This window comes from Cherax quadricarinatus, chromosome 5 (genome assembly GCF_038502225.1).
Source record: "Cherax quadricarinatus isolate ZL_2023a chromosome 5, ASM3850222v1, whole genome shotgun sequence".
In the NCBI taxonomy this organism is placed as follows: domain Eukaryota; kingdom Metazoa; phylum Arthropoda; class Malacostraca; order Decapoda; family Parastacidae; genus Cherax; species Cherax quadricarinatus.
The window spans coordinates 59,907,181-59,922,180 of NC_091296.1; the positions used below are offsets into that span (position 1 = coordinate 59,907,181).

General features: G+C 42.8%; 1 protein-coding gene across 1 annotated transcript in view; it reads right to left on the bottom strand.

The window, feature by feature from the left end:
- The window catches only part of LOC128684729 (uncharacterized), a 219,151-nt gene that overhangs the window by 123,839 nt on the left and 80,312 nt on the right, over window positions 1-15,000 (bottom strand). Inside the window, exon 2 of the mRNA XM_070102776.1 lies at window positions 8,668-10,263. Coding sequence (XP_069958877.1) covers window positions 8,668-10,027 — 1,360 coding nt within the window. The 5' untranslated portion in view covers window positions 10,028-10,263. The remainder of the gene's footprint in view (window positions 1-8,667; window positions 10,264-15,000) is intronic.

Below are 15,000 nucleotides of genomic sequence, written 5' to 3' on the forward strand. Positions count from 1 at the left end.
ACATATAATGTATGTGTGGTTCTTACGTTTTCAGTGGTTTTGCTAGGATTAGCAGAGTATGCGAGGCTGTATACGTTCACGTTTAGCCATATATATCAATAATAACAACATTTTGTGAAAGGGGTAACATGCTTTATGTGGCATGTTAAATTGGGTAACAAGCTGAAGAAGTTTGGGAACCACTGATCTAGATGTTATGGTCCATCTAGACGTTATGGTCCATCTAGATGTTATGGTCCATCTAGATGTTATGGTCCATATAGACGTTATGGTCCATCTAGATGTTATGTATAACTGCAGTTACTTCACTCTTTGATATTAAGACGCCACTGCAACCGTGGATTATTGCACACAAAGATAGGTGTACATTAGTAGTACACTGTACCTGTACGGCAGGTTGCTCATCTTTCATGCGCTAAAATTTACGTACAGGTCTTACCTGATATGTGCTGTGCACATTCGTATACATTCAATATCCCCCCCATCCTCCCAGAGATTCATCACAGACGTGATCGCCACCACAACTCTTCTCTCTGATAACTTTTCACAAGCATCACCCTGGTTAATTATCGCTTCAGGAATTCTCTAAGACTTTAGAATGTGACTCACACTCTGATCTATTACAGTAACCAGTAACTACATTTGTACCATTGTTTGTGTTGAAAACAAATTAACTGTAGAGTATCGAAAATTATTTGTATACACCTTTCATTTCTAAAGATGTGTATTGCCAGATGGAACCAACACTGATGGCACCAGGTTGTTACAAACACGGCCTGTACAACACTTTACTATACTGCTTCACATAAACTCATAAAAAGAACAGGATTATCTCGTGTAGAGGCCATTATACACAGGGTTCACTTATTGAGAAAAAGGAATCTTTACAGTTTCTGCTTGTTTTATTAACTGAGTTAAGAATCACTTTAAGGTTTCTATCATGAATTAAATAATTCTATCTTCAAAACAGAACTTCTTATATCGTAATCACTATGAGTAAAAACATATATCATTAGCCTTATTATTACATCACTGTAATACGTTAAATATTTACAACCAGCTCTAGACAGAGTTTCTAGACTCAAACACAATGAGTCAAAAGATATGTGTACATAAACGGGCGTTTTACAAGCTTGAACGCCTAATCTCCAAGCTACGAATTCTCTGCATTATATTCACACCACACATTGCCCTCAGACACGACATCTCCACTGCCTCCAGCCTTCTCCTTGTTGCAACATTCACCACCCATGTTTCACACCCATATAAGAGCGTTGGTATAACTATACTCTCATACATTTCCCTCTTTGCCTCCATGGATAACGTACTTTGTCTCCACAGACTCCTCAGTGCACCACTCATCTTTTTCCCCCTATCAATTATATGATTCACTTCGTCTTTCATAAAACCATCTGCTGAGAAATCCACTTCCAGATATTTGAATACATTCACTTCCTCCATACTCTCTCCCTCCAGTCTGATATACATTCCTTCATTACCTCAGTTTTTTGTTATCTTTATCACCTTGTTCACTTTTAGCTTCCTTCTTTTACATAGCCTTCTCAAATGAGGGGAGAAAGGAAGAAGGGAAATAGGTGGAGAGAGAGAGAGCGAGAGACGGAGACAGAGGCGTAGACAGACAGACGGACAGAGCCGTCAGTGTGAATCAAAACAAGAGTCAATTTACACTACTCAGCACGTCAGTGAAATAATGAGCGGAAACCGGACGAAAAAAATAAAATATTTTAAGAGTAAGTTAAACACCCATTTGTCTAATTAACATAGAACGACCCCTCACAGTGTGTGTGTGTGTGTGTGTGTGTGTGTGTGTGTGTGTGTGTGTGTGTGTGTGTGTGTGTGTGCAACACTTAGTGTATCATTCGTATTCAGTACCGACAAGATGATGTGTTAGACACTGGTGTAACATCCGTGTCTCTTTATTTTGTAGACGTTTCGCCCGGACGCAACAGCCCCTAGGAGCAAATGAGCACCGGGACTCATCAGTGCTCCTAGGCTGACGGACTGATTACCTCACATTTCACTATTTGCTGTATATATTTTTAGCATGTCCGTTTATTGCACTGATAAAGCCGCTAGATGGCGTAATATCTACAAGTAACGAATACCCAAAATATTACACGTCTCTTTTTCGTCACAACACTTAGTGTGTGTGAATACTATGTAGCGTCAAATTACGTAAAACAAAGCTGGAGTTCAAGGATATAAAAGGTATTACACTCGTAGAGGCTCCGAGTTGGGGTCTCCGACGAGTGAAACACCCTGTAAATACACCTTTTAGTGTATACACACCGTGAGGTGTATGTCTTTCCGTATATATACACTGTGAAGTGTATGTTTTTCAGCGTCTTTGCGCTCCCTGTGATCGTATTTGCTTGGACCTCTGCAATATTGCGAGTTCCTGAAGATGTGTTGATTTCAACACGAAAGGCCTAGCGCTACCAATCAAATAATCACCCCCCCCCCCGGTGTTTGGTTTGTATCTTGTATAGCTTGTTCGCGATTTTTGTACACTATATATAACATTTCAACAAGAGGAGCCTCAGAAAAAATTATTATCATGAAGGTTTAGCATTCGAAATATATTTTAAGTAGAAAGTCACTCAAAACACAAGTTTAATGCTATTGCAACACGCGCGGTGAGCGCTGGATTACCTTCACTAAAACTCATGAGTTACTCTCGTACTCTCGGGAGGAAAGAATTAAAATATGTGAAACAACTGAACGAGCGGAGGAAAATTCTGTTTGAGTTTATTCTAATCCTCTCTCTGGTGAGAAGATCCTCCTGTTCTGGGAGGACTTTTGTTCAGTGCTCAATCCTCTTATACAACATGGGGTTGAACACTTCTAAATGGCTTTGCTGTTATTTAACCCATGCTTCAGGTTTCAACATTATTCACTGGATTTAATAGTATGTGATATATATGTATTGTAGTTATGTGTGTGTGTGTGTACTCACCTAACTGTACGCACCTAATTGCGGTTGCAGGGGTAAATTCATAGCTCCTGGCCCTGTCTCTTCACTCTGTGTGTGTGTGTGTGTGTGTGTGTGTGTGTGTGTGTAAATATGCTAATTTCAAGAAAATAATAATAATTATTATTAATAGTAGTAGTATTTATTGCTATTTACTTTAATTATCACGTTTAAAGCCTTTCGAGAGTCATTTAAAGACATGACGTCACATATTCCACACCGGTCAGATCGCTACCCACCAACATTCTATGGTACTACGTGGCTGAGCACATCCAGTACATCACCTGAGATGAAGACCAGCCTCCCTGACACCACCCTGTCTGTACCCACCCACCAGCCCTTTCACTTTCAAACAAATCCTCACTTCCCACATCCTATCAAAACGCTACTGCTGCGCTATTGATAAGTGGGTGTCACAGACGATTTTGTACCCCAAACAAACCCATCGAACCTCGTTATATATTCCGTGATAATTACGTGTGGGAACCTCTGATTATTTCTAAATTATCTTGAAAACAGGGATAATTACAAGATTAAATATCTGGCCACTGCCTTTGAAGCCCTTTTGAAATTTCCATGTGTATGAATATATACATATATATACACACACATATATATATATATATATATATATATATATATATATATATATATATATGTGTGTGTGTGTGTGTGTGTGTGTGTGTGTGTGTGTGTGTGTGTGTGTGTGTGTGTGTGTGTGTGTGTGTGTGTGTGTGTGTGTGTGTGTGTGCAGGCTCGATCCACAGTCCGCTAAATCGCAGCCAAGTTTCTGACCCGCCTAACTCTGGGAACAATTCCCAGACGGTATTCCAGCGTTAAAGAAAGTTACAACTTCTTGGTTCTCACTTCCTGGCTTAATTAAAGATAGCTCCCACCAGTGTAGCTCTTACCGGTGTAGCTTCCACCAGTGTAAACTTCTACCAGTGTAAACTTACACCAGTGTTAACTTACACCACTGTAAACGTCCACCAGTTAAAACTTCCACCAGTGTAAACTTCCACCTGTGTAAACTTCCACCATCGTAAATTTATACCAGTGTAAATATCTACCAGTGTAAACTTCCACCAGAGTAACTTCCACCAGAGTAACTTCCACCAGAGTAACTTCCACCAGAGTAACTTCCACCAGAGTAACTTCCACCAGAGTAAACTCATTCCAGAGTCCTGTCTGATAGTATTGTGTCACGTCACCCCGTTGATGCTAAAAGTCTCAAAGTATTGTTATTATTAATATTATTATTATTTTATTATTATTATTATTATTAATATAATTTTTTTTATTATTATTATTGCTGCTGTTGGTTTTATAATAATAATAATAATAATAATAATAATTATTATTATTATTATTATTATTATTATTATTATTATTATTACTATATTAAGATTGAGGATAAGGATAGAAGACCACAGACGGAGTACACGATCGGGGGACTAAGGCTGCAAACCTCTCTCAAGGAAACGGACCTTGCGGCGAGCATTGCACCGAGCATATCTCCTGAAGCGCACATCAACCAAATAACGGCTGCAGAAAATGCTCGTCTGGTAAATCTAATATTAGCTTTTAGACATCTAAGGAGTCATTCACGACACTGTATACGATATGAATCAGGTCCATATTGGAGTATGCAGCACCACCATAGAACCTACACCTGGTCAGATATTTCAAGCAACTGAGGTTTGCAAGAAGACTGGTCCCGGAGCTAAGGGGTATGTCCTGTGAGGAAAGGTTAAGGGAACTCAACTTGATGACACTGCAGGACAGCAGGACTAGGGGAGGATATGATAACAGCGTACAAAATGCTGTGAGGAACTGACAAGGAGGATAGGGACAGATTGTTAGAGGGACGGGAAACAGGTACAAGAGGGCATGGTTTGAAATTAAAAACACAGATGAGTAACAGGGATGTTCGGAAGTATTTCTTCAGCGTTAGAGTAGTCAGGAAGTGGAGAGTTAGAGGCAGGATCGGTACATAGTTTTAAGGAGAGGTATGAGAAGGAACCAGGAGAGAGCGCACCTAGTTGCAACAAGCGAGGAGGCAGGGCCAGGAGCTGAAACTCGACCCCTTCAATAATAATTAGGCGAGTATATGCACACACACACTCAAACATTTATCTCTCATACGAAGTAACAAGCGTTGACAATATTGCGTTCATTACCATCTCCTATTATCCAGCATTAATTATACTTGCAAGGTAATTATAGGGGTCGATAATTAACAACAGCGGAAGCACTATGTAATCACAGGTATAATTTTTAGCAGGTGACACGCAAGGAACCCATAAGAACGTGGACAAAAAAACGAACACAGGGCCACCGAGACACACACTGTAGGGAACGAAGGAGTGAAACTATATGCAGAGGCCCTGTCAGACCATCGTGGTGCCCGAGAAGAAAAGAGGATCACATCAGGAACACTTGAGGGGACTTCAGAAAATGAAAGAGCTAAGTCACACGTAGAGGCCCTAACAGACCACAGCTGAGAAGGGAAAATGACTGACCACTGGGCCCAGGGGCAACAGATAGTGAAGAGATTGAAGAAAGGAAAGCTGCAATGGAGGCAGTTAAATCGAATCACGGGATCCATAGGGATATGCAGTGGGAGAATGAAAGGGAGAGATCAGTCTTTGTTTATGGGCTCCAGGAAGCTGAAAGGGAAACTTACGAACCAAGAAGACAAGGGGAGAAAAAAGCGATTGAAAGCATTATGAAAGCAATGGGAGAAGATGACATGACCCAGTAGCAAATTTTCTGAGAATAGGGGGGTATGCAAGAGGAAGAAACCGGCCAGTCAGAGTGATTTTCAAGGCAGAATCGGCTCGAAACAGGATTCTGTAGGAGAAAGCATGACTAAGGGACATGAGAGGGGTGGATAAATTGCATTTTCTTGGACTGCAAGAAGGCCTTCGACACAGTTCCTCACAAGAGGTTAATGAAAAAGCTAGAGGATCAGGTATGCATAACAGGAAAGGCACTGCAATGGATCAGAGAATATCTGACAGGGAGGCAACGAAGAGTCATGGTACGTGATGAGGTGTCAGAGTGGGCGCCTGTGACGAGCGAGGTTCCACAGGGATCAGGGCCACTCAGAAGTGGCCCTGTTTGCAGATGATGTTAAGTTAAAGAGGAGAATTAAATCGGATGAGGATCAGGTTGGACTACAAAGAGACCTAGACAGGCTACAAGCCTTGTCCAGCAACTGGTTCCTTGAATTTAACCCCGCCAAATGCAGAGTCATGAAGATCGGGGAAGGGCAAAGAAGACTGCAGACAATGGCAAATGACAAAGACTGCAAACCTCAGTCGAGGAAACAGATAATGGGGTGAGTATAATACCGAGCACATCTCCTGAGGCGCACATCAAACAGATAACTGCTGCAGCATATGGGCGCATAGCAAACCTAAGAATAGCGTTCCGATACCTCACTAAGGAATCGTTCAAGGTTCTGTACACCATGTACGTCAGGCCCATATTGAAGTATGCAGCACCAGTTTGGAATCGACACCTGGTCAGTCACGTCAAGAAATTGGAGAAAGTGCAAAGGTTTGCAACAAGACTAGTGAATATCAAAATGGTATAGAATACCGACAGGTTGGTAGGTAAGACACATAGGCAACAGTTATGCAACTTTATTCTGAAACGTTTCGCCTACACAGTAGGCTTCTTCAGTCGAATACAGAAAGTAGGCAGGAACATTAGAGATGTGAAGACGATGTAATCAGTCCATCACCCTTAAAGTCGTAGATTTGAGGTTGTCAGTCTCTCAGCCTGGAGAAGTTCAGTTCCATAGTCAGGAACTATCTGAAGATCAAGCGACAGTGCGGAGACTTTAATACTGTAGGAAGGAGAGGTGCAGAGTAGTAGTAGTGAGAAAGCAGCCACTGAGAGGACATGTCCCTCTCAAATTAAACATTTCTCACTTGAAAAAGTTGTCCAAGGTGTTTTCTGTACCAAGATGCCATTGTGTTGCAGTGTCTGACAGGATAAATATCAAAATGGTATACAATACCGACAGTTTTTAAGACAGTATTTAAGTCTCCTTCCGACAGTATTTAAGTCTCCGCACTGTCGCTTGATCTTCAGATAGTTCCTGACTATGGAACTGAACCTCTCCAGGCTGAGGGACTGACAACCTCAAATCTTCGACTTTAAGGGTGATGGACTGTTTACATCGTCTTCACATCTCTAATGTTCCTGCCTACTTTCTGTATTCGACTGAAGAAGCCTACTGTGTAGGCGAAACGTTTCGGAATAAAGTTGCATAACTGTTGCCTATGTGTCTTACCTACCAACAAGACTAGTCCCAGAGCTAAGGGAATTGTCCTACGAAGAAAGGTTAAGGGAAATCGGCCTGACGATACTGGAAGACAGGAGGATTAGGGGAGACATGATAAAGACATTTAAAATAATTCGAGGAATTGACAAGATGGACAAAGACAGGATGTTCCAGAGATGGGACACAGAAACAAGGGATCACAATGGGAATTTGAAGACTCCTGTGAGTCAGAGGGATGTTAGGAAGTATTTCTTCAGTCACAGAGTTGTCAGGAAGTGAAATAGCCTAGAAAGTGATGTAGTGGAGGCAGGAACCGTACATAAGCTTTAAGACGAGGTTTGATAAAGCTCATGGAGCAGGGAGAGAGAGGACCTAGTAGTAAACAGTGAAGAGGCGGGGAGAGGAGCTATGAATCGACCCCTGCAACCACCAATAGGTGAGTACAAATAGGTGAATAAACGCATACACACACACACACACATCAACGTCAACTACAAACCGGGAAAAAAACGGAGAGGAAAGGAAAGAGCTAGTTAGAACAGCTTAGGTTTGTTCTTGACTCCTCTGTCTCTGTCTCTCTCTTTGTCTGTCTGTCTCTGTCTGTCTCTGTCTCTGTCTGTCTGTCTCTCTCTGTCTCTCTCTGTCTCTCTCTCTCTCTCTCTCTCTCTCTCTCTCTCTCTCTCTCTCTCTCTCTCTCTCTCTCTCTCTCTCTCTCTCTCTCTCTCTCTCTCTCTCTCTCTCTCTCTCTCTCTCTCTCTCTGTCTCTCTCATTTTTCTTCCCTGCCAGGTAGCAGCTTGAGAAATGAGGCAGAGAAAATTGGCAAGATGGACCCCAGCATTACTCTGTATTAGCTACACTGGAGAGAGAGAGAGAGAGAGAGAGAGAGAGAGAGAGAGAGAGAGAGAGAGAGAGAGATAGAGAGACAGAGACAGAGAGAGAAAGAGAGATAGAGACCATCGGTTGCTCCCCCTTTTCTCACCACTATTATTATTATTATTGATATTATTTTCGTTATTATTATTTTATTATTATACTTTTTATCATTATTATTAACATCATAATATTATTTTCATTATTATTATTATGATTATTATTAGTAGTAGCAGTAGTAGTATAGTCACAGAGGGGTCATACTTCACAGTAATGAGAGCTGGAGGTATTCCGCTTAAAGTGTTCGGCCTGTACAAGGATGTCGTTCAGTCTTCGGTCGTCGCTTGCATTTCATTGCATAGTCGTATTTCAAGAACCTACTGTAATACTTTTGCAACCATACGAAGTAAGGAGTGGTGGTGGAGGCTCGATCCTCTGTTTACTAAACCAGAATGTTGAAACAGTTATTAACTATAGGGAAAGCCAAGTACCATTTCTCCTACTTACGTTTGAGTTCGTAGGAGTAAGCAGTGGAGAAGACGACAGCGAGCATGGTGAAGGCAGCTGTGAGGACGTCTCCGCCTCTCTGATGGCAGCTGCCTCGCTTCGAGGTCCACTTCGAACGCAGGCACCGCGCAGGTGACGCTTCGATGTGTACTTCTCCCTCAGGCGTGCAGGTGCTCGGCTCTAGCAACCTGGCACTCGAGATGCTGGTCCTCTTTCCACGATGTTGTGGTTCGGCTCTCGTGTGGAGTTTGGGAGTTACTGGGGTGGGTGTAGACTCTGATGTAGTGGATTTTGTTGATGGCAGTGTAGGTGACGCAACGTGTGTGGTAGATTGTATTGTAGGTGACGCAGCGGGTGTCGTAGATTGTATTGTAAGTGACGGAGCGTATATGGTAGACTGCATTGCAGGAGATGCGGCTGGGGTCGTAGACCGCATTGCAGGTGGTGGTCTTGGCGTTGTAGATGATCTGGCATGTGGTCTTAAGAATGATGTAGATGATATCGTAAGAGAATGCGAGACAGAGGGTCGAGTATACAAAGAGTGGAAGGATTTAAGACAGTGAAGGTCACCGTCAGAAATTGCAGTATAGATTAAGGAAGGTAGAAATACAATAACTGATCTTGTTGTATTTGGATTTATTTTGTATATTGATGAGCCTAGGGAAACACCTGTCACCGGGACTGCAGAAAATAAATAATTTACTACGTGATCAGTATTTACAGATAAAGGATGAACCTCTTCATCATTTACAGATAAAAGATGAACTTCATCATTTACAGATAAAGAATGAACCTCTTCATCAGGCCTTGAAACGTTAAGTAAAAAAGGAAAATGAACCAAAACAGACGATGGGTTTGGTAAGATGGATGACTGAACGAGTGGAGATGCTGAGGATGGTACAGATAAAGATGGTGGTGGTGGTGGTGGAATGGGTTTAGCAGGGATAGAATTTTCAGACAGGTCATAGGAAGGCTTTAACGCCAGGGATCCACTTGGAGTGCACTGTGTGGTGTATCTGACAGTGTTCACTGTGGATGACGCGACAGCAACAGTTCTGTGCACTCGGGCATTGCAGCATCGTACTGTCTTCTGCAATGAGCCGCATTTCTGAAATAGCACTCTGTTCTGTACGCATGTTTGATGTACGCCGCACTGTGTGCATCGCTCCATGTTATCTCTCCTGTGCGATTCGCACCGTGTAAGGCGTCCTGCCTGTTGTTTTTCACTGGGAACGCTACACACACACTTGACGTATCTAGATGAATTACACCTAGCATAATGTTCTGTAGAATTGCTACTGTCACTTGTACCGTAGTTTCCATAGTTATCTAGTCTCCTCACTAAATCTACTTCATTCATCTTCCAGTTACTCACTACACTGGCTCTTGTAACACTCTACGGAGAAACGTACGATGAACTGGTAGAGTGGTACGACTTAAACTGTTTATTAACGAAGCGTTTCGTCAGACGCATGTTGAACGGTGGAGCAGAGTGTGGGGTTTCATGCTTCACTCTGTGATAACATCTTCACCTCGTGGACGCTGAAGATACACACACATCTGAGGGACGTTCTCGATTTACGGTCTCTGTCCTTCCTGAAAGAGAGAGAGAGATGGCAACATAAGGATCACTGTATGCGAACGTGGATCACTATATGGCATAGTACGATAAGATACATGTACAACATTTGGGTATCTCTTCACCAAAAATAACTTCTACAACATTTCCAGTGTTGTATTGGACTGAGAAACCTGCTATACAGGCGAATGTATCTTTCTCATTGACTTGATAATCTTTACTATCAACAATATAATATCATTCTATTGTCTCCCCTTGAATAATGAAGATTACATATATAAAAATACTACAGTGAAAATAGGAAAGTCAATGAGCGTTTTCGTGTGCATACACACATCTTCAGAGGAATTGGAAGGAGAGACAAGAGCAGCACATTTTATATGTTAAACACCGAGGTGACACCTCAATCACTTATTCTCACGTATTTGTTATTCACAACTCCGGAAGACAACTAGTGGAGGTTCACCTAGTCTGTGTTAAAAAAAAAAAAACTCCCGGTAAACGCCTTGAACCAAAAATACAGATCAACGAGAGATAACACAGAAATAAAGTATCCAGTGTAATAACTGCATCGTTACCATTCCTACTGCCGGCGTTACTTAACCGCAGAGCATGAGGCAGTATTTCATGTTTTGTGACTCATTTGTCGAATGAGTCAAAGAATTGCGTAAGGCGTACATCGTATTCTATAATTTGTGACTCTTAGAAAAATAGATGAGAGACACTCTCTTTGCGGATTTATGAAAGTTATGACAGAATATTAGTATGAAAGTCCCAAACGCTGGGCTGTAATGTTACATAATGTTACAGTGAATGGTAATGGAAATGAGTGAAATATTACGCCCGAACAGGCGAGGTCCTCGCCATGGTATGTGAGTCTGGTATGTGGCCAACACTACCAGCATGCAAATGTTGTGTTCAAGCAAACACACACACACACACACACACACACACACACACACACACACACACACACACACACACACACACACACACACACACACACACACACACACAAAACCAGGTGAGTACACAGTGACACAACTCATGTACTCTCGTACACTTTCTTTAATGCTGAATTATCCTGGTCTGAGCTTAATTATCCTCATATCGGCTGTCCTTATCTCTATTTTCTTCATCCCAGTTAATAGTAGACAGACAGTAGATAATCTACCTCAGCGGATAGTCTCGATTTAGACAGTGAGACAAAATGTAATCTACCTTATCCATGTATTTCCATGTACTCTTGTGTATACCCATATACTCCCGTGTACTCCTGTGTACACCCATGTACTCCTGTGTACACCTATGTACTCCAATGTACACACATGCCCTCCAGTGTACTCACATGTATTCCTACTAGGTGTCAAGAGTTCCTGTTGCGCTCTGTACTATTCCAATCAATTCAGAGGTGAATTTCAGTCCACAAAACCCGAGAATTTTACCCATAGTCCTTCCTCCCGAGACCCGCAGACCCACACAGACTACCACACCCGCAGACCCACACAGACTACCACACCCGCAGACCCACACAGACTACCACACCCGCAGACCCACACAGACTACCACACCCGCAGACCCACACAGACTACCACACCCGCAGACCCACACAGACTACCACACCCGCAGACCCACACAGACTACCACACCCCCAGACCAGCAGACTGGGATGACACTGCTAACTAATTGAACTCCATTCTTCTGTTACACGACACACGAAAAAATGTCTAAACCCGCCATGATATATATATATATATATATATATATATATATATATATATATATATATATATATATATGTGTGTGTGTGTGTGTGTGTGTGTGTGTGTGTGTGTGTGTGTGTGTGTGTGTGTGTGTGTGTGTGTGTGTGTGTATGTGTGTGTGTGTGTGGGTACAGTGTGTTGGTAAGTGTTTGTTGTGGGTACAGTGTGTTGGTGAGTGTTGTGGGTACAGTGTGTTGGTGAGTGTTGGTTGTGGGTACAGTGTCTTGGTGAGTGTTGTGGGTACAGTGTGTTGGTGAGTGTTGTGGGTACAGTGTGTTGGTGAGTGTTGTGGGTACAGTGTGTTGGTGAGTTGTGGGTACAGTGTGTTGGTGAGTGTTGTGGGTACAGTGTGTTGGTGAGTGTTTGTTGTGGGTACAGTGTGTTGGTGAGTGTTGTGGGTACAGTGTGTTGGTGAGTGTTTGTTGTGGGTACAGTGTGTTGGTGAGTGTTGTGGGTACAGTGTGTTGGTGAGTGTTGGTTGTGGGTACGGTGTGTTCGTGAGTGTTGTGGGTACAGTGTGTTGGTGAGTGTTGTGGGTACAGTGTGTTGGTGAGTGTTGTGGGTACAGTGTGTTGGTGAGTGTTGTGGGTACAGTGTGTTGGTGAGTGTTGTGGGTACAGTGTGTTGGTGAGTGTTGTGGGTACAGTGTGTTGGTGAGTGTTTGTTGTGGGTACGGTGTGTTGGTGAGTGTTGTGGGTACAGTGTGTTGGTGAGTGTTGTGGGTACAGTGTGTTGGTGAGTGTTGTGGGTACAGTGTGTTGGTGAGTGTTGTGGGTACAGTGTGTTGGTGAGTGTTGTGGGTACAGTGTGTTGGTGAGTGTTTGTTGTGGGTACAGTGTGTTGGTGAGTGTTGTGGGTACAGTGTGTTGGTGAGTGTTGGTTGTGGGTACGGTGTGTTGGTGAGTGTTGTGGGTACAGTGTGTTGGTGAGTGTTGTGGGTACAGTGTGTTGGTGAGTGTTGTGGGTACAGTGTGTTGGTGAGTGTTGTGGGTACAGTGTGTTGGTGAGTGTTGTGGGTACAGTGTGTTGGTGAGTGTTGTGGGTACAGTGTGTTGGTGAGTGTTGTGGGTACAGTGTGTTGGTGAGTGTTGTGGGTACAGTGTGTTGGTGAGTGTTGTGGGTACAGTGTGTTGGTGAGTGTTGTGGGTACAGTGTGTTTGTTCTAAGTACAGTATGTACATTTATGGGTCTCCTCAAACTATAATATTGAGACTCCCCGAGACACAAGTGGCCAGGACAAAAAAAGTAGCACTTAACCCACTGGAATTATCACATGTATATATGTTTACATTTTAAATCCTTAGTTAAAACACACACAAAATAAATAATGTTTTTTGTTGGTAAAAGATGTGTGTATAATTAATACTGTGTATAAAACACAGGAAGAATGTTGGAATGAGCATACATTATATACTTGTGTATTTCCATACACACAAAATTATTGATCAGTAGTAATGTATAAAATCTGTTGCACAGTAGTGTATAATCCGTGTATTTTTTTCCTTCTATAATAAACTAAATATCACTTCTTGTATAATAAATCATGCATCTTTTGATGCATAAAGCGAGATATGAAAGAAAGGAACCGCTGAGGAGGAGGGGAATAGAAGGAAGTGTAAATGATGGGAGTAAGAGAGGTGAGAACAGAGAAAAACGTCGTGATGGAAGCATTTAGAAAAAAAATGAAAGATTGGAGACGGGGGGGGAGGGGTAGGAAAGAGAGAGAGAGACAGAGATAAAGAGAGAGACAAAGATAAAGAGAGAGAGAGAGAGAGATAGAAACATCTTGATGGACGTACACGTATTCAGATATCTGGTAGTGAAGGTATGAGCAGACACAGACGAGTGTGTGTGTGTGTGTGTGTGTGTGTGTGTGTGTGTGTGTGTGTGTGTGTGTGTGTGTGTGTGTGTGTGTGTGTGTGTGTGTGTGTGATTGTGTGTGTGTGATTGTGTGTGTGTGTGATTGTGTGTGTGATTGTGTGTGATTGTGTGTGATAGTGTGTGTGATTGTGTGTGATAGTGTGTGTGAGTGTGTGTGTGTGTGTGTGTGTGTGTGTGTGTGTGTGTGTGTGTGTGTGTGTGTGTGTGTGTATGTGTGTGTGTGCGCGTGTGTACTCACCTAATTGTGGTTGCAGGGGTCGAGACTCAGGTCCTGGCCCCGCCTCTTCACTTATCGCTACTAGGTGTGTACTCACCTAGTTGAGGTTGCGGGGGTCGAGTCCAAGCTCCTGTGTGTTAGTTACCATTTTGTCCTAGGCACATGTCGATTAGACACTAGGCCTGTTGTATATGAGTACGTGTGTGTGTGTGTGTGTGTGTGTGTGTGTGTGTGTGTGTGTGAAGGACGAGGTCTACCGCGGAACAGATGATGGGAGGAAAGTTTCCAGGGTGTTGAGGGGGTTGAGAATTGAAAGAGATTTGTCATTTGATGGATAGCAAAGGGGAACTGTACTGGAGAGAAGTGGTGAGAAAACTTTTGTATAGGAGAGGCGTGTGGTCATGCAAGGAGGGAAAGGAGGAGGCTCCAGGTATTGGAGAGAGAGAGAGAGAGAGAATGTCTACAGTAGTAGATGGATGGTTGAGATGACCACAACTGGTTCCTAACTTCTCTCGGTTGACGAGACAGCCAAGGAACGAGTGATGGTGAATGTGCTTCCTTCTCTGACTCTCTCTCTCTCTCTCGTTTTCTCTCTCTCTCTCTCGTTTTCTTTCTCTCTCTCTCTCTCTCTCTCTCTCTCTCTCTCTCTCTCCCTCGATGTGAAAAGCCCCACGCATAGAAAAAAACACCAAACTCATCTCTGCAAAACAATTCTCACTTTCAGTTCTGCCCAAACATTGGCTTCATCTTTGCCCAGGAAAATGCTGAGCCCTAGCAAAGGCAGACGCTGCAGTAATTTAAAGGTCTGTAGAGCCATTTGTTCTCCGCGCCTTTGGCGACTTAATATTGGCGATATTTCGTCGCTGTTGTGGATGGGACCAAACCCAGAGCAG